This window comes from Maniola hyperantus, chromosome 20, assembly GCF_902806685.2.
Source record: "Maniola hyperantus chromosome 20, iAphHyp1.2, whole genome shotgun sequence".
Taxonomy (NCBI): domain Eukaryota; kingdom Metazoa; phylum Arthropoda; class Insecta; order Lepidoptera; family Nymphalidae; genus Maniola; species Maniola hyperantus.
This window is the reverse complement of record NC_048555.1, coordinates 12,614,597-12,633,425: the sequence shown is the minus strand read 5'-3', so window position 1 is coordinate 12,633,425 and position 18,829 is coordinate 12,614,597. Positions and strand designations below refer to the sequence as shown.

Below are 18,829 nucleotides of genomic sequence, written 5' to 3'. Positions count from 1 at the left end.
GATAGAACACGCATAGAGAGCTAACGTCTCTGCGGTGCTCCAGGCTTTCCAACGAGCCGGTTAGTTTGGGATCGGGTTTGCTTACATTTAGGAATAATAAAACAAAGGCGGATAGAGACTTAGAGAGGCGCGAGGGGTGCAACGGATCGACGTGATTATTTTGCGTGGATATAGTTAAAGATCGGAGACTGGAGAGTGACATAAACTACTTTTTAGGGTTCCGTAGTAAACAAGGAACCCTTATAGTTTCGCCATGTCCGTCCGTCTGTCTGTCCGTCCGTCCTCGGTTAATTTCAGAGACTATTAGTGCTAGAAATCTGTAATTTGGCATGGGTATAAACATTAATTACGCCGACAAAGTAGTGAAATAAAATTTTGATAAATATTTTTTTTAGGGTAGCTCCCCTACATGTAAAGTGGGGATGATTTTTTTTTCTCGTCTATCCCATAGTGTGGGGTATCGTTGAATAGGTCTTTTAAGTAGCATATGTCCTTCCCAGGGATGCAAACTATCTCTGTACCAAATGTCGTCAAAATCGGTTGAACGGTTGAGCCGTGAAAAGCTAGCAAACAAACAGACAGACACACTTTCGCATTTATAATAGTAGTATGGATGGATTCAGATAGTTAGCCCTTGACTGTAATCTCACCTGGTGGTGAGTGATGATGCAGTCTAAGATGGACACGGGCTAACCTGGAAGGGGTATGGCAGTTTTTTTATTAAATCCACACACCCTTGCTTTCTACACGGCATCGTACAGGAACGCTAAATCGCTTGGCGGCATGGCTTTTTTTTTTCTTATTATAAAGGCACACAAAACAAGTTACAGCTATAAATGGTCCAAACAAAAATAAAAAAACAATAGATTAAGATCTAAGCGGTAACCCTTAATATGTGTACACAACAATTCTTAAATAAATATATGCACTAACTAACTGATAAGATACAATTTATAAAAACACAGAAAAAAGAAATACAAGAAAATTAACTATGAAAAATATACTTAAAGTGGAGAAGATGCAAAATGTTGATTGATATGTTTTTTAAATGTGTTCAAATTATTATTAAAAAAGGCTTTGTCGGTAGGGTGGTAACCAGCCACGGCTGAGGCCACCAGAAAAAAGTTGGATACATACGGGTTTGCGCAGTTGACTCTTGAGGTACTCGTACTTGCGCTTATAGTCGCGCGAGTAGGGCACGGCCGGACCCGCAATCTGCGGGTTGGACAGTCGCGGGTCCTCCCATTGCGTTGTTCGCGTGTCTGAAACAATTACACCACTTTTTAACCAACCTCAACAAAATTCAATTCAATTCAATTCCCAATTATTGGCTTTTAGGTGTGCCAGCTGGGCACAGTGTTTCGCCAGTGTCACGTTTATGGAGAAGGCACGAAGGAGATTGTTCGGTGAGAGCTGTTGTACCTCAACAAAATTAAGATCACCTCGATTGCGGAATACCTGCATCAATCATTATTACAATCTCAATTGTTCTGATTGGCTGAATTTGTGCGATTTTTGTTTCAACAACGCATTGCAGTCAATAGTGAGCAAGCGTCAACCAATCAGATGTGTAGGGCGATTGTCTAAAACCTGCATCAATCATTATTACAGTCTCAATTGTTCTGATTGGCTGAATTTGTGCGATTTTTGTTTCAACAACGCATTGCAGTCAATAGTGAGCAAGCGTCAACCAATCAGATGTGTAGGGCGATTGTCTAAAACCTGCATCAATCATTATTACAGTCTCAATTGTTCTGATTGGCTGAATTTGTGCGATTTTTGTTTCAACAACGCATTGCAGTCAATAGTGAGCAAGCGTCAACCAATCAGATGTGTAGGGCGATTGTCTAAAACCTGCATCAATCATTATTACAGTCTCAATTGTTCTGATTGGCTGAATTTGTGCGATTTTTGTTTCAACAACGCATTGCAGTCAATAGTGAGCAAGCGTCAACCAATCAGATGTGTAGGGCGATTGTCTAAAACCTGCATCAATCATTATTACAGTCTCAATTGTTCTGATTGGCTGAATTTGTGCGATTTTTGTTTCAACAACGCATTGCAGTCAATAGTGAGCAAGCGTCAACCAATCAGATGTGTAGGGCGATTGTCTAAAACCTGCATCAATCATTATTACAGTCTCAATTGTTCTGATTGGCTGAATTTGTGCGATTTTTGTTTCAACAACGCATTGCAGTCAATAGTGAGCGAGCGTCAACCAATCAGATGTGTAGGGTGTGACGTTGTAAATTTTGAACTACTAATTAGCGTTTCGCTTTTAATTAAAATCTATTTTGTTCAAAGTATGTTGGTGCCACCTAGCATCAAGGTGCAGAACTACGCGTGGGTCGATTGTTCAGAGTTCATTCGAGCCACAATAGATGGCGTTTGCTTCGTTGTCAATTGTCGTAAAAATAAAACAAAATAATTAAATAAAACCATGATATCATTTGTTTATTGTTAAGTCATTAACAAGACGGTTCTTATAATGTATCCTTGGGTTCCGCAAATATTCAAAAATGAATTGGCTTCATGATCAAACTAACTGGGAGCGGCCACACTCGGGTTGCGTCTGGCAACACCGATAGGTGAGATTTAGAATTTTCCTGGAGTCAACATGTGAAGACGAATTTTTTTTCGTTCCAGGAAAATCTCACTTCTTTTCGCCCATGGCTTCGCCTGGGAAAATACAATAGTATAAAATTTAGTCATCCTAACGTATTTCAATGTTTCATCAATTATGGTGAGTGAAAAATCAAGGAATGTGGATTCGACAAAATGGCGGTTTGGTTAGAGAAAATCCTAATTTTATGATTTCATTCCAGTTCCAGTTATTTTATCTTCCCAAATAAATGAGGATAATGGGTTGTGGGTGGACTTCTGAAAACCATTGGTGGCCAGGAGTTCAATAGGTGAGTTGTGTTTGATCGGGAAAATTCCACGTGTCGAAATTTTCACACAGCACAAATTATAATCTTGTTTTTCTTTGTTACAGGGTTTTCGTATTTAGTTTTCCGTTTGCGTTTTCGGTTTTCGTATTTATTTCTTTTGCACATTCACGTTGACAACTTAATTGCTACGGATAAGACTTGGTGAAAATCTTTGTAATGAAACATTTCGGTTGTGAAGAATCAAATAAATTGAGTTTTGGATCTTGGCCGATGCCGTCCAGCTACCTTGCAGTCTTCGCACCTACAAGTAAGCATATGTTTGTATCCTGCAACAGTTTAGTGAACCTTCTTAGTGTATGTGTACAGTAAGAACCCTGTCTTTACTACTGAGCTTTTATTTTGGAACAATTTTATGAATTTTACTGTGTCATTGTCTATTCCATGCCAATGGCATCTTAAATTTAAAACATAGATTTTATGTACTATCTACCTAAGGCATTCTAATGTATCTAAATTAAGTCTTGGCATTAAGCTAGAATAACTAAGTATTATTAGCCATCACTAAGTATTAAGCGACCCCGGTAAAAGTTACATTAAAAACAATTTTGCCTAACATCTAGCAAATTTCATTTATAACACCTCATATACATTACAAGGGAGTCGACGGCTAGCTTCTATTCTTTACTAGGTAGATAGATCAAGTAAAGTAAATTATTTTTTTTTTCCTCTAATCTTTGTAAGGTGGTAGATTATTCCGTATCCGGGTATATTTCTATTCCGCTCAATTTACCACCCTTACAAATGGCGCCCGAACGTTTTTTTATATAGTTATTTCTGTATATTTTGAGAAATTTTGTGAATTTTATGAAATGTACTCCGCTGATTGTACAATTTTCTAAGTAGTGACACATTGCAAAGAGCACTAAGCTGTTTTTATGGTTAACTAACTAAATAATAACTAATAGTTAGAAATGTTGTTTGATATTTTAAGTAATTTTCTGAGTATAGTCCAACAGTGGTTGTTTCTTATTTAATTAACACATTATAAATGGTGTTTATGCCGTTCAATTATGTTATTTGACTTACCTTGGAGGTGTATAAGTGAATGTTTGCCTTCAGTTTAGTAATAAACATTGCTTAACTGAGTTGTTGTTGGGTATTGCTTTCAATAGTAAGTACATCTTATGTTTGAAAATTCCGGTAACTTAGTATAATTAAAGTTTTGAAACGCTATGTCCTGTTAACTAGTTACACACATACATTTATAAATACTAAGAGTTACAACTTGTGAAACTATATATATAAACTATATTCAGAGATTACATTAAGTTCAAGTTTCTGGCAAATTCCGTTAGCTGACGACTCTCAGGAAAAAACCAGTTTTACAGTTCCTGGTAGAGGGTTATTCAAATTTAAAGTCATGCCGTTTGGCCTATGCGGTGCACCAGCACGACAGCAGAGGTTAATGGACCAGTTATTTAATCAAAATTTTTGTAGTGATATTGAAAATGGAATAGTATTTTGTTATATAGATGATATTGTTATTTGTTCTGCTGATTTTGAAACCCATTTAATTTTATTAAACAGAGTTCTGGATAAACTAAAAATGGCTCAACTATCCATAAATTTTGAAAAATGTAATTTTTTTAGAAACTCTTTGAAATATTTAGGGTATATAGTGGATGAATTTGGTTTACGCACAGATCCTGGAAAAGTTGCCGCAGTTTTGAACTTTCCGACCCCAAAAACTGCACAGGAGGTAAAGATTTTCCTAGGCACTTGTTCTTGGTACAGGCGCTTTATTAGGAATTTTTCAACCATCGCTGCACCACTCAATAGACTAACGAGTAAAGGAAAGAACGCACCTAAATTTGAGTGGAGCGAACAGGCAGAGGTAGCATTTAATACATTGAAGAATGCGTTGGTAACCGCACCTGTTCTTGCGGTACCGAATTTTGAAAAACCATTCAAAATACATTGTGATGCTTCTGCATATGGTGTTGGCGGTATGCTAACGCAAGAAACCGATGGTTGCGATCATCCCATTGCGTATGTCAGTAGGAGCCTAAATAAAAACGAAAGGAATTACAGCGCGACGGAACGCGAGGCTCTAGCTGTGATTTTTGCAGTGGAGAAATTTCAGGCTTATTTTGGTTCCAAGCCAGTCACAATTATCACAGACCATGCATCCCTAAAGTGGTTCTTAAATTTAGAAAATCCCTCAGGACGACTCGCCAGATGGGGTTGTAGATTATCACAGTATAATTTTGTTATCGAACATAGGAAGGGTTGTGATAATGTAGTTCCGGATACCTTGTCGAGACTCATACACGTAGATGTAGTTGGTGATCGTAATGATAACTCTAGTCAACAAGTTTTGGTAGATGACTGGTATGACAAAACATTTAATGGCTGTAAAATCAATCCAGCAAATTTTCCGAATTTTTGTATTTTGAACGATAAACTATATCGTTACAGTAAATGTAAATACCAGCTTCTCAGTGAGTTCGACTGGAAAGAGGTAGTCCACAAGAACGACATCCTTAGAATTATGCAACAAAACCATGCAGATGCAACTGCAGGTCATTTTGGTGTGTTCAAAACTCATCGCAGATTATCCCTCAGATATTTTTGGCGTGGTATGTATAAGGACGTGGTTGAGTACGTTAAGAATTGTGATACTTGCTCTGCGTATAAACACACGACATCAGCCACTCCAGGTCTGCTTGGGAAGCCTAAAGTCTGCGAGAGACCTTTTCAGGTCATTTCGGCTGATTTAGTCGGACCTTTGCCTAGGTCTAAATCAGGATCTACATTTCTTTTTGTGGTGACGTGTTGTTTTTCGAAATATACAATGTTGTTTCCGTTACGGCGTGCCACAGGTGCCGCTGTTGTTAAAGCGCTAGAGAATTTTGTATTTTTGAACCATAGTGTTCCAGAGACTGTGATTGTGGACAATGGGTCCCAATTTACAGGATCTGAATTCCGTAATCTCATTAAGCGTTATAATATTCCGAAATTACACTACACACCACTGTACACTCCGCAAGTTAACCTTGTTGAGAGGTACAATAAGGTTGTTATGACTGCTGTAGCCGCTTTTGTGAAAGATAACCACAGGTCCTGGGACGAAAACCTGTACAAGGTCCAGTTCGCCATAAACAGTGCGGTTAATGAATCCACTGGATTCTCCCCGTTCTTCCTTGTCCACGCTAGAGAACCGATTTTAAATGGTTCCTTCTATAAGGACACGGATAAGGAGTACGAGGCCGGAATTCCAAGGGAGGAATACGCAGGAAAGTTTGGAACTTTGGAGGACATATTTGGTCAGGTTAGGAGAAATTTGTTTCAGGCTCATGCAGAGTATGCAACGCATTACAACTTAAGGCGTAGGTCTGCAAGCTATTCTGTTGGGGATATAGTGTGGAAAAAGACCTATCCACAAAGCGACGCTACAAATTTTTTCGCAGCTAAGCTGGCACCTAAGTATGAAAAGTGCAGGGTTGTCAAGGTTTTGTCACCTTTGGTTTACGAACTAGTTAGAGTAGCTGACAACCACCCAATAGGCACTTGGCATATTAAGGATATTAAGAAGTAGATATTTGCCATTACTTAGTTTGGTCTAAACTGTTTGAATATTTAAGTTATCAATATTCAATTAGGAATTTGAATGAGTGTAGTGATGTTCTGAGTTAACAGTTACATTACCATGGTTCAGTTGAGGATGAATGTAGTGGATGTATGTAGGGATGAATATGTGATGATGGGAATGCTTGTGGTAGACCAACCGGTTGAGAAAGTAAAAATGCAAATATCGTACTTTGGGGATAACGAAAAGGGGGGGGGTTTTGTGTTTTGTTTTCGTTTTCCTTCTAGATAATGGATCATTTCTGTTATTTTTCCGATTCTGTTCCGAGATCTATTTTCTAGGAGAGTTATTTCGTTTTTTTTTTCTCATATTCCGATTTTGATTCGGTTTTATTTTTCCGAATGGGATAGAGAACGGTTGCCATATCAGATGGACCCGTTCACAACCAGATTTTCCGTATTTGTTGAGTAACAAATATTACGATGGTAGTTTAAAAGAGTGAACCACCGTAGGCCTAGACGCATTCTATCAGTCAGCTGAAGAATGATGCCAAGATGTTTCCACTCAAGTGTCTTAGATACCATGAAGTTTTTTTTGTATATATTCTTTTTAGAAGTTAGGGTTGTGTAGTTAAGTATAATGTATAAAACCTTACACTGTTTTCAGTATATTTATTTTGTTAGACAATTTTCCTTGTTAGTAGTAGATGTGCGTTCACGCGTAACTTCTGTGTTTTTTTTTTGTTTGTTTGTTTCAGGCAAATTGTTAGTAGTTGTTGGATGACGCTGAGGGCAGCGTGGTTCAACCTGTTGAACCTTTTCGTAGGAGGGGAAGTATTGTGACGTTGTAAATTTTGAACTACTAATTAGCGTTTCGCTTTTAATTAAAATCTATTTTGTTCAAAGTATGTTGGTGCCACCTAGCATCAAGGTGCAGAACTACGCGTGGGTCGATTGTTCAGAGTTCATTCGAGCCACAATAGATGGCGTTTGCTTCGTTGTCAATTGTCGTAAAAATAAAACAAAATAATTAAATAAAACCATGATATCATTTGTTTATTGTTAAGTCATTAACAAGACGGTTCTTATAATGTATCCTTGGGTTCCGCAAATATTCAAAAATGAATTGGCTTCATGATCAAACTAACTGGGAGCGGCCACACTCGGGTTGCGTCTGGCAACACCGATAGGTGAGATTTAGAATTTTCCTGGAGTCAACATGTGAAGACGAATTTTTTTTCGTTCCAGGAAAATCTCACTTCTTTTCGCCCATGGCTTCGCCTGGGAAAATACAATAGTATAAAATTTAGTCATCCTAACGTATTTCAATGTTTCATCAATTATGGTGAGTGAAAAATCAAGGAATGTGGATTCGACAAAATGGCGGTTTGGTTAGAGAAAATCCTAATTTTATGATTTCATTCCAGTTCCAGTTATTTTATCTTCCCAAATAAATGAGGATAATGGGTTGTGGGTGGACTTCTGAAAACCATTGGTGGCCAGGAGTTCAATAGGTGAGTTGTGTTTGATCGGGAAAATTCCACGTGTCGAAATTTTCACACAGCACAAATTATAATCTTGTTTTTCTTTGTTACAGGGTTTTCGTATTTAGTTTTCCGTTTGCGTTTTCGGTTTTCGTATTTATTTCTTTTGCACATTCACGTTGACAACTTAATTGCTACGGATAAGACTTGGTGAAAATCTTTGTAATGAAACATTTCGGTTGTGAAGAATCAAATAAATTGAGTTTTGGATCTTGGCCGATGCCGTCCAGCTACCTTGCAGTCTTCGCACCTACAAGTAAGCATATGTTTGTATCCTGCAACAGTTTAGTGAACCTTCTTAGTGTATGTGTACAGTAAGAACCCTGTCTTTACTACTGAGCTTTTATTTTGGAACAATTTTATGAATTTTACTGTGTCATTGTCTATTCCATGCCAATGGCATCTTAAATTTAAAACATAGATTTTATGTACTATCTACCTAAGGCATTCTAATGTATCTAAATTAAGTCTTGGCATTAAGCTAGAATAACTAAGTATTATTAGCCATCACTAAGTATTAAGCGACCCCGGTAAAAGTTACATTAAAAACAATTTTGCCTAACATCTAGCAAATTTCATTTATAACACCTCATATACATTACAAGGGAGTCGACGGCTAGCTTCTATTCTTTACTAGGTAGATAGATCAAGTAAAGTAAATTATTTTTTTTTTCCTCTAATCTTTGTAAGGTGGTAGATTATTCCGTATCCGGGTATATTTCTATTCCGCTCAATTTACCACCCTTACAAGGGCGATTGTCTAAAACCTGCATCAATCATTATTACAATCTCAATTGTTCTGATTGGCTGAATTTGTGCGATTTTTGTTTCAACAACGCATTGCAGTCAATAGTGAGCGAGCGTCAACCAATCAGATGTGTAGGGCGATTGTCTAAAACCTGCATCAATCATTATTACAGTCTCAATTGTTCTGATTGGCTGAATTTGTGCGATTCTTGTTGCAACAATGCATTGTAGCCAATAGTGAGCGAGCGTCAACCAATCAGAGGTGATTGCGATCGTGACATTGTAGCTGTCATTCTCCCGCAATCGAGCAGCTGGTTTTCTATTGGACGTGTAGGTAGGAACCTGAAGTGGCAATGGGCAGGGCAAATAGTTCGTAAAACCGATAGACGTTGGGGTCCCAAGGTGCTGGAATGGCGACCTCGCACCGGAAGACGCAGTGATGGAAGACCCCCACTAGGTGGACGGACGACATCAGACGAGTCGCAGGGAGCCGCTGGATTCAGGCGGCGCGCAAGACCGTGGCGTGTGGAAGTCCCTACAAGAGACCTATGTCCAACAGTGGACGTCTATCGGTTGATGATGATGATGTGTAGGTATTTGTTCGCACGTTTTTATGGTTCTGCACCTCAAAAGGGAAAAAGGAACCCTTAGAACTAGCGCACAAGAACTAGCGCGCACCACGGTCATCATCATCGTCAACCGATAGACGTCCACTGCTGGACATAGGTCTCTTGTAGGGACTTCCACACGCCACGATCTTGCGCCGCCTGAATCCAGCGGCTCCCTGCGACTCGTCTGATGTCATCCGTCCACCTAGTGGGGGGTTTTCCAACGCTGCGTTTTCCGGTGCGAGGTCGCCATTCCAGCACCTTGGGACTGTACGAACTATGTGCCCTGCCCATTCCCACTTCAACTTCGCAGCCCATTGAGCTATATCGGTTACTTAGGGACCGCACTTGGCCGGATTTAATTTGTTTTTCAGAGTTGGTTTTGTATGACGGCATGTGTAAATGCTCTATGTTTTCATCTCGTTGAGAAACAAACTGCTTACTATGATCGATGAAGAATATCCGTCCGTCGGTGTGCACCCTCTCTTCCCAGCCCTCCGGCAGAGGCCCCAAGCCGTCGGCCTCGGCGGCCCCCGCGTTGGCCGCCGCCGCGCTGGGCAAACTTGACGCGCAACCTGAAACCAACCACATTTTTTAATACATGTCAAAAATTGCGGGCCGAAAGGATTTGAACCCGCGTCTCCCGGGATCGCGCCTGACTAGCGTTGCCAGACGTCCGGATAAACCCGGACACAGTCAGGCTTTTTGGTTGCACGTGCGGCCAAATAAGACGGTGTCCGGCGTGTCCGGCTTTTGTTAGGCTTTTGAAATTTCACCTTTTTTAAATATTCCAATAATGGTAAGTAAAGAATGAAAATTATTTAATTTTGTTTAATTGAAACAGTATTAATGAGTGAATATTGAAAAAGAAGATTGATTCATTTAATTTTATTGTTCTTTTATTAGAATTTAAGTAGATTTTAAGGTAGAAAATAAAAAAAGCCTTTGTTAACAATAAAGTCGTTTAAATAAATAAAAAACAAATATAATGTAGTGTGTGTGTGTTACCGTCCACGCATGCTATAGAATACATAACGGGCGAAAATTAGGGTGATTTGGACGGGAAAAGACAGGATTTATAATCTGAAACCGTCAAAGATAAACAATATGATCGTACCTGTTCTGGGGTCAATCCAAGTGGTAGTCTTCTGGTTGTGGTCGATGAAGAATATCCTGCCGTTGGGCGCGCGCTGCATGCTCCACCCAGCCGGTAAACCTGCCCAGGTGCAATTGATATACTTAAATATGGTCTTGGACTGTAGTAATAAAATGAAGTGATGATGAAGGATCTTGAGGAAGCATTCAACGATTTTCACTCTTTACTTATTATGTTTCATGAACTATGTTTTCCAATACTAAAGATAAAAATACGTAATAAAACCAGAAAAATTAAATGGCTGACAAAGGGTATAAGAAAATCATGCACGCTAAAAAGAAAACTATATTTACAATACCTTAAATCTAATTCGAACAAAAAAATAAATAAGAACAAATATGTAACCTACAAACACATTTTGAAATCTTGTGTCCTTAAAGCCAGAGCTATTAGCAACAATCGTTACATTATTAATAGTAAAAATAAATGTAAAGCAGGATGGGACGTTATTAAAGACATAACATCTAATAGCAATTCAAGGCCTGAATTCGATAGTATTTCTGTTGACGGTAAAGAATATTCAGAGCCAGCCAGGATCTGTGAGCTGTTTAATAATCACTTTATAGATCTTTGTGGTACAGGTAAAAACACTACAAGATGTGTAAAATATGTGGAAAATAACATACATTCTATGTTTTTATCCCCAACTAGTCCTAACGAAATTTATAGATTAATCATGTCACTCAATAACACGAACGCAGCAGGGTATGACTTTATTACAACAAAAATTATCAAAAAAATTGCACCATTTATATCTAATATATTAAGCTATATTATTAATCTGTCATTTGAGCAAGGCTGTTTTCCAAGTAAATTAAAAATGTCAATAGTAAAATCTTTGCATAAGAAAGGAGACAGAACTCAGCTTAATAACTATAGACCAATTACACTGTTACCCATATTGGATAAAATATTTGAAAAAACAATGCAGTCGAGAATATTAAGTTTTATAAATGCACATGATATCTTAAGAGAAGAACAATTTGGTTTTAGAAAAGGCAGCTCCACCTCACTAGCATGCTTTAATCTTATTAAACACGTGTCAGAATGTCTCAATTGTAAAACACCAGTGGTATCGGTGTTTTTGGACATGAGCAAAGCTTTCGATTTTGTGCATCATGATAGACTTTTAGCAAAGCTTGAAAAATATGGTATGAGAGGTAAGGTATATGACTGGTTATCAAGCTACTTATGCAACAGAATACAATGTACGGAAATCACGAAAATACAAAATCTAGAAAAACGTACGTTTAGATCTTCATGGAGACCAAATAATAGTGGCGTACCGCAAGGAAGCATATTAGGTCCGTTGTTATTCCTACTGTACATTAATGATCTACCAACTGTAATACCTCAAAAATGCATATTATTTGCTGACGATACGACGATTACGATCAAATGCAATGATAAAACTACGTTTGAGAGTGACATTAATAATTCAATTCATAATATAATTAAATGGTTAACTGAAAATAATTTAAATATTAATATTGACAAAACTAAATTTATTCAATTTGAAACAACTAATTCAAAACATCCATCCCTAAATATACAATATAACCACTGCCCAATAGAAAAATTAGATAATATAAAATTTTTAGGCATAATAATAGATAGTAAATTAAATTGGAAACCACACATTGAAGCGATTTGCAAAAAAATTAATAAATTTGTTTTTGCCTTACGACGAATAAGTCAGACTTCTTCGCGAGAGGCATCCTTAAGTGCCTATCATGGATATGTGTCATCTGTGTTAAACTATGGTCTTATACTGTGGGGTAACTCGACAGATTTCGAGAGGGCATTCAAAGCCCAAAAGAAGTGTGTTAGGGCGATAACTGGCGCACATTTCTTGGATAGCGCTAAACCAATATTCAAAAAATTGAAGATCTTACCTTTGCCTTGCATGTACATCAAAGAAATTTGCATATTTGTTAAAAAATATAGCCAGTATTTTAAAACTTTGGATGATATACGCGGAAAAGGCAGCAGGCGGGGAAATAAATTAGTATGGCCAATGATTAAGTTAACATTGTATAAAAAAAATGTCTATTGTATGGCTATTCAAATTTACAACAAGTTGCCAAAAGATTTAATTGACTTACCTTTGAACATATTTAAAAATAAGATTACTGACTGGTTAATGACCCGCCAATTCTATTCGGTTGGAGATTATTTAAATTTTAAAATTTAAGAAATGTACATTTTTACCAGTGATAGTATCATAACTCTATGATTTTTACTAACTTATTTGACATATAACTTTTTTTTTTTTTTTTTTAGTATGTACTTATTCGGACATAATAGAAATACTTGAAACTGCCCTTTTGCCATTAATTAGATTATAATAATTTTATGACTTACTTAATATTAAACTTTTTTTTTTTTTTTTTTAAATGCAAAATAATAATAATTGATTAATTATAATGAATAATATGTTAATAATGAGATATTTGAGCTATTGTATTAATAAATAATTGTTGTGTTGCCTATTGTTGTAGTAAGGATTCCTATTAATAATTATATTTGTGTACCTTTTCAAATTTGCACACCATAATATTATGGTAGATTGTAGCTCGAAACAAAAATTGTAATTGACAACTTATAAATGTACCTACAATCAGCAAATAAATAATTTGTATTTGTATTTGTATTTGTATTTGTAAGTGATTTTTTGTATAGCGGTAGTTTATGGGGCTAGAATTCATTATTAAAGAGAATAATTTTAAAAAACCATGATTTTTATTTATTATATTGCTCAAAAATTACATATTGTATAATATTGTACATCGACTATTAGAAAGAGGTTTCGGCGTCTAGAGCGTTGTCTCTGTCACTCATACCGAAAGGAGAACTTGTGTGGAGGAAATTTCCGTTGCGTCAGTTAAGAGTGAAACTCACCATCGCTGTTAGGAAGATTTTGACTCTGGCTGGTACTCGACGTGCTGCTGCGCGTGCTCTCCGTAGAGCCGTCCGTGTCATCCTACAACATTCAGTTGTACATCTAAACCACATGTGTACATCGCTATATCGTGCTAGGTATATGTGAGGTGCTAGTGTTTTAGCTTTGAAACTCACAGGAAACATGGTAAAAGAACTATTTTTAGACTTAAAATTACATAAGAGAAATTGAATACTACCTACCGAATTGCTAAATTGCAAGGATTAACTCTTTAATGCCCGGTTTCTAAATACTTTCAACGACGGTTTATCTATTCAATAGCGCCATTGGTCCCATAACTCGAGACAGTGCGTTTCTGAACAATGTAATGCAAGATTAACTCCGTTTAAACTTAACTGGCCAATGTGCACCGTTTATCGGTTCCATGAAGTTATTTGAAGTTTCATCTCTCAGTAGATCATGGTTTGCGTATTTTTAGATTTAAAAATATTTTAATAGTAAATTGTTCGTTACTTTGCAAAAACAGTGTTTAGGCACTTATTTAGCATAAAAAAAATACTATTATGTATTAATAAAACTAGTGTTGATGGTGAAATAAAAGAATAATATGCAGTTCAAACTCGTTACTTGTAACAGACCCATCTAGCGACAGAATAATGAACTGGTTATCGGTTTCATAGTTATTGTTGTATTCAGAAACGCATGGACAGTTAAACTACGCTTATTCTATACATAACTTTATTGGATCAATAGCTAATGAGAACATAACTGGCGAGTTCATAAACCGGGCATAAGTAAGACGGTCAATGTGAAATCGCCTTAAAACCATGTTTTATATCTTTACATCGATAAAACCAAAACTATTTCCACACTAAACTAGCGTGAACTAAAAGCTTGAAACTAAAGAAAATAAGCTTGATTTATCCGTACTTTCTCCAGTACACTTGGCTAAGTTATATAGAAGTATGCAATGATATCAATCAGAGAATAACATATGATAATATAAAGGGTGTTACCTGAACGCAAGCAAAGCGTTATTGTTATACTACCTAAGCAAAACCCAATATCAATAAACATTTCTCTCATTTTGTAGTTTTAATGATTTAGTCTTTTTCAAACCCGCAATGTATAGCGTGTAAAAGTCGGGTCAATGCCCCGCCTACGACGTGTCATTGACTTCGAGTGGCCTACTTCCGCAACAAATGTTGACCTCTAGCGTCAGTCTTATTTGCAATATATAGGATTTTATTTATTTATTTTTCGCGTTTTTTTTGTGGTATCATATCAGTAATCATCAGTACTGTCACCTGTCTTCGTTTATGCTAGCGTTCTGGTTACACCCTGTATGTATGTCAAAAAGATTTTTAATACAGGGTATACAAAAACATAATACATGCAGGGACATAACCATCTAAATACAACCAACAACCACTAAATAAATCATCATACACAACATTGGCGTCGATTCTGATGTTTATCTCTAAAATAAATTTAGAATATCTGCATCTTTTTCTTTTTAATAATTTTCAAAAAGGACGGAAAACAAAAATGTCAATTAACACCTTAAAATATTAGTTCCAATCTACCAACTTTAACACCATATTCACTGACTTAGACTGGTACAGTGCCCGGCAAACAACTTGAGCATTGACGCGATTGGCTGGCGAATTGAATGGGTGCACGCCATTGGTAGATCAATCGGCGCGAGTGCACGCGATTGGTTGATACGTCGACTTTCGCTTCCCGGATTCGCCACCTTTCTCACACTACGCTACTTCAGGTCCAAATTGTTTGCCGGGCATTACAGTAGGCGGCAGACAATGTACATCAACCTTGAGAAAGAGATAGCGGTTTTGTAGAGCGTTGCCTCTGTTGTTGAGGCCGACAAAACGTCACATAGGTATGAGTGACAGACAACGCTCTACAAAGCCGAAATCTCATTCTAAAGGTCGATTTCTGCCGCGTGCTGTACATCTAAGTAATAAGAATTCACAGTTCTAAATCAGAATTTGTTTGACCTCTGACCTTTTAATGAGGGTAAGCAGTGCGTTTATGCCTCTATGAGCTGCACGCCACTGGGTACTTTACAAAGAAAAAGATACGGATAGTCTAAAATTGGCGAATTACTCAAGACTGCGGTGGATAGAATCTAAATCTAGAGAAAAATATAAATACATGAAAAGCATAGCAGTAGCAGATGTATAGTACGCGGCAGAAAGTAATGTACATCGACCTTTAGGAGGAGATATCAGATTTGTAGAGCGAGTGACGGAGACAACGCTCTACAAAGCCGAAATCACATTCTAATAGGTCGATGTACATTACTTTCTGCCACGTACTGTATCAAAAATGATAATGGTATATTTAGAAGTAAAATTCATTCAAATCTAATAATTTATAGTGAATTTTATAAGAACACATAAGTATTAGTCTAACTCTAAAAGATATATAAAGTTACCTACTAAGTATATCGAGTAAAAAAATATTTTTTTAATAAATATAAGGAATTCATCTTATATAAAAAATTATAGAGTGTTTTGCAATTTTATGAGGAAGTTTCCACTTAATAGCCAACGTTCGATAAAATTTTCATAGATGGCGCTTAAATACTAACACCACTAAAAACGAAAAATAATACCTATATCTATATGATCTATGCTTTAATGTTTAGGTCGTGTCAATCAATGACTTAGATGAAGAGTAACAGCCAGCGTGCACTGCAGTTTTCCTTATGTTTCTTCGCCACAAAATCTGTGAACTATAAAATAAGTAATTAATTAATTTTGCATTGGGGAAGAAACGTAAGGATTGACTTGACCTAAAGCATAGATCATATAGATATAGGTATTATTTTTCGTATTTAAGCGCCATCTATGAAAATTTTATCGAACGTTGCCCTGAAACTTCCTCATTAATAATAATTTTTTTATTAAAAAAAAAATATATACTAGAATTTATTTGTAGCTAGTTTACGCAGGAAGCTCCAGCCCCCCAATTGTGTAAGAATAACCATTTCATGGCTATCGCAATCGTCGAGAATTCTGCCCTTTGATTGGCTGTGAAAAAATGTAAACAGCGAATCAACCAATCAAAGGGCAGAATTTCTTGACGATTGCGATAGCCATGAAATGGTTATTCTTACACAATTGGGGGGCTGCTCAGGTAATTATTTGATGGTATAGTGTAGTAGCTTAGATTTGGCCTAAGCACGGCCTTACAAGCGGAGCTTGAAGCAGTCAGGATTGATCGAAATACACGGACCGGTTGAGCAGTTGCCTGCCCTCGTGCAGTTACCCTTTCCGCCGCGTCGCGCGCGCCTGTCAGTTGCAGTTGAAACCGACTGCTGCAGCAGTTATCAATGGCAGCTTCAAGCTGTTTACAATGACTGCTCGAGCGGTCCATGTATTTTGCTCACTAGCTAACTGCTCGAGCTGCCCGTGTAAGGCCAGCCTTAGATTTTAGGAACGGTGTATTATTAGCATATTGTGGCTAATTCCATTGTGCATAATCTCTAAACTAAACTAAAATGACACATCTAAATCTATTGCTATCTCTTTCATAATGTTGCGTGCGTAAAAGGATAGCACTAGATTTAGACCTGTTAATTTAGTTTAGTTTAGAGATTGCGTACAAGAGAATTGGCCCGAGTGTTAGTATAAGCGTGTAGCACGGGTAGAAACGTCACAATCGCTGGTTGTCCTTCACAATGTCCTTCACATGGACATATAGAGTAAACTTGGTATATTCAATTATTAATTGGCCGTAAGGGCTGAGTAGATACAGAAGAAGTCAGATTAAGCGGACCTCTGCGGTACGGATCATGCATACTGATTTTTGTTTTATTACAAGATAGGCTTGGTGTTTTCAAATCAAATTAAAAAAGCTTGGTTTTTTTCTTATCCTTTCCTGTAGATATCTCTTTTTTTTAAGTTAAAACTTCTAAATAATTTTAAACACATATCAAAAATTACGGAGACGCGGGTTCGATTCCTGCCGGTCCGCAATTTTTGATATGTATTTAAAATTATTTAGGAATTTCCTTGAAAATTATAAAAACAAAGTTAAAACTTCATCTTGATATTCATTGATTTTTCGGTGTAATAATGGTCTAGTCTAAACACAGTTCAGCTACTTCTTTGCAGTGTTGTGTGAGAATATAGCTTCAAGGTACCTGTCCATTGCAGCGGAGCGGATCAGAGAAGTGTTCAGCAGACCAGTTCCACAGAAATGACACAAAAATTATTATTATTCACCTCTCAATAATCTGATTAGTCTATTGAGCACATTTCCGCTTCGCTCCAGTTCACTAGATAGGCACCCTTAGTCCGGCAAATCGGGTCTCAATTGTATGATTTCTCAAAGTATTTATTTGTATATCGAATGCTCTATATGTCCATCATGACATGGAATCAAGCGAATTTTTGGGCTATGACACGCGGTGCATAATGCTATGACTACATAAAATCCCTAATTAACCCTAACTTGATGATTTTTGACGACTCTTGTGAAAAAACAAAACGCACACATTCAAACACGTAACACTCGATTATGATCACATATTAGTGTTGGCTTATAAAACGACGTGGAATATCATCGCTCTTTTGTGTGGAACGACCTAATATGGACTTTATTTTGTAGGGAATACGATGCTGTATTGCGACTTTTACTAAGACAACAAACCAAGGTATGCATGTAACCACGTACATTCTATACTAAATGTCAGAGTACCCAAGCAATTCTTTTTAGCATCTATGAAGTGTATACCACTGATGTGGCCCTCTCTGTGGTTACAGTTTTCAATGTATAATACAATACTGCCCCCCTCCCGCCCTGGCTTGTCCCAACTCTTTCCCTAATGACGAGAGTATACAGTTTTATCCAATGAAAATCGTATTAATCGCAAATTATTTCTTAATCACAAAAAATTTCGCAATCCAAATCTATTAGCATGAGGGTAGCAACATGCATCGTACGTCTAACAATAATAACGCCCATATTAGTCTGTTCAACACAAAATGCATCGTTACGCCGCACAAATTCTTGTTAAACAATCCCTAACCTAAATTAAATCAACAGATCTAAATGGCCCCAATTCTCTAGTCTCTCTCTAAACTAAATTTAGAGTATCTGCATCCTTTTCTTTTAACTAATGCTAAAAAAGGAACGGAACATGACTTTCACATTTAAAGACTCTAAATTTTAGTGCACAATACAAATTTAAACAGTAGGTTCGCGAGTGCGTGCTAAAATCACGGGTTTACCATCTAAAAATTAAATTTAGAAATGTCAAACTGCTTCTGTCCTTTTCGTATTACAATAGTAAGAAGAGGGTGTGAATACTCTAAAATTAGGTTGTGCTTAGAATCGGTGCCAATATAGTGCTATCCTTTTCC

At 37.0% G+C, this 18,829-nt stretch overlaps 1 protein-coding gene across 9 annotated transcripts in view; it reads right to left on the bottom strand.

The window, feature by feature from the left end:
* The window catches only part of Nedd4 (E3 ubiquitin-protein ligase Nedd4), a 55,391-nt gene that overhangs the window by 11,356 nt on the left and 25,206 nt on the right, over positions 1 to 18,829 (bottom strand). For all 9 annotated transcript variants that reach the window (XM_069505416.1, XM_069505415.1, XM_069505417.1 and 6 more), the window contains 4 exons: positions 13,436 to 13,517; positions 10,496 to 10,594; positions 9,822 to 9,953; positions 1,138 to 1,262 (listed from right to left, as the gene is read on the bottom strand). In XM_069505416.1, coding sequence (XP_069361517.1) covers positions 1,138 to 1,262; positions 9,822 to 9,953; positions 10,496 to 10,594; positions 13,436 to 13,517 — 438 coding nt within the window. The remainder of the gene's footprint in view (positions 1 to 1,137; positions 1,263 to 9,821; positions 9,954 to 10,495; positions 10,595 to 13,435; positions 13,518 to 18,829) is intronic.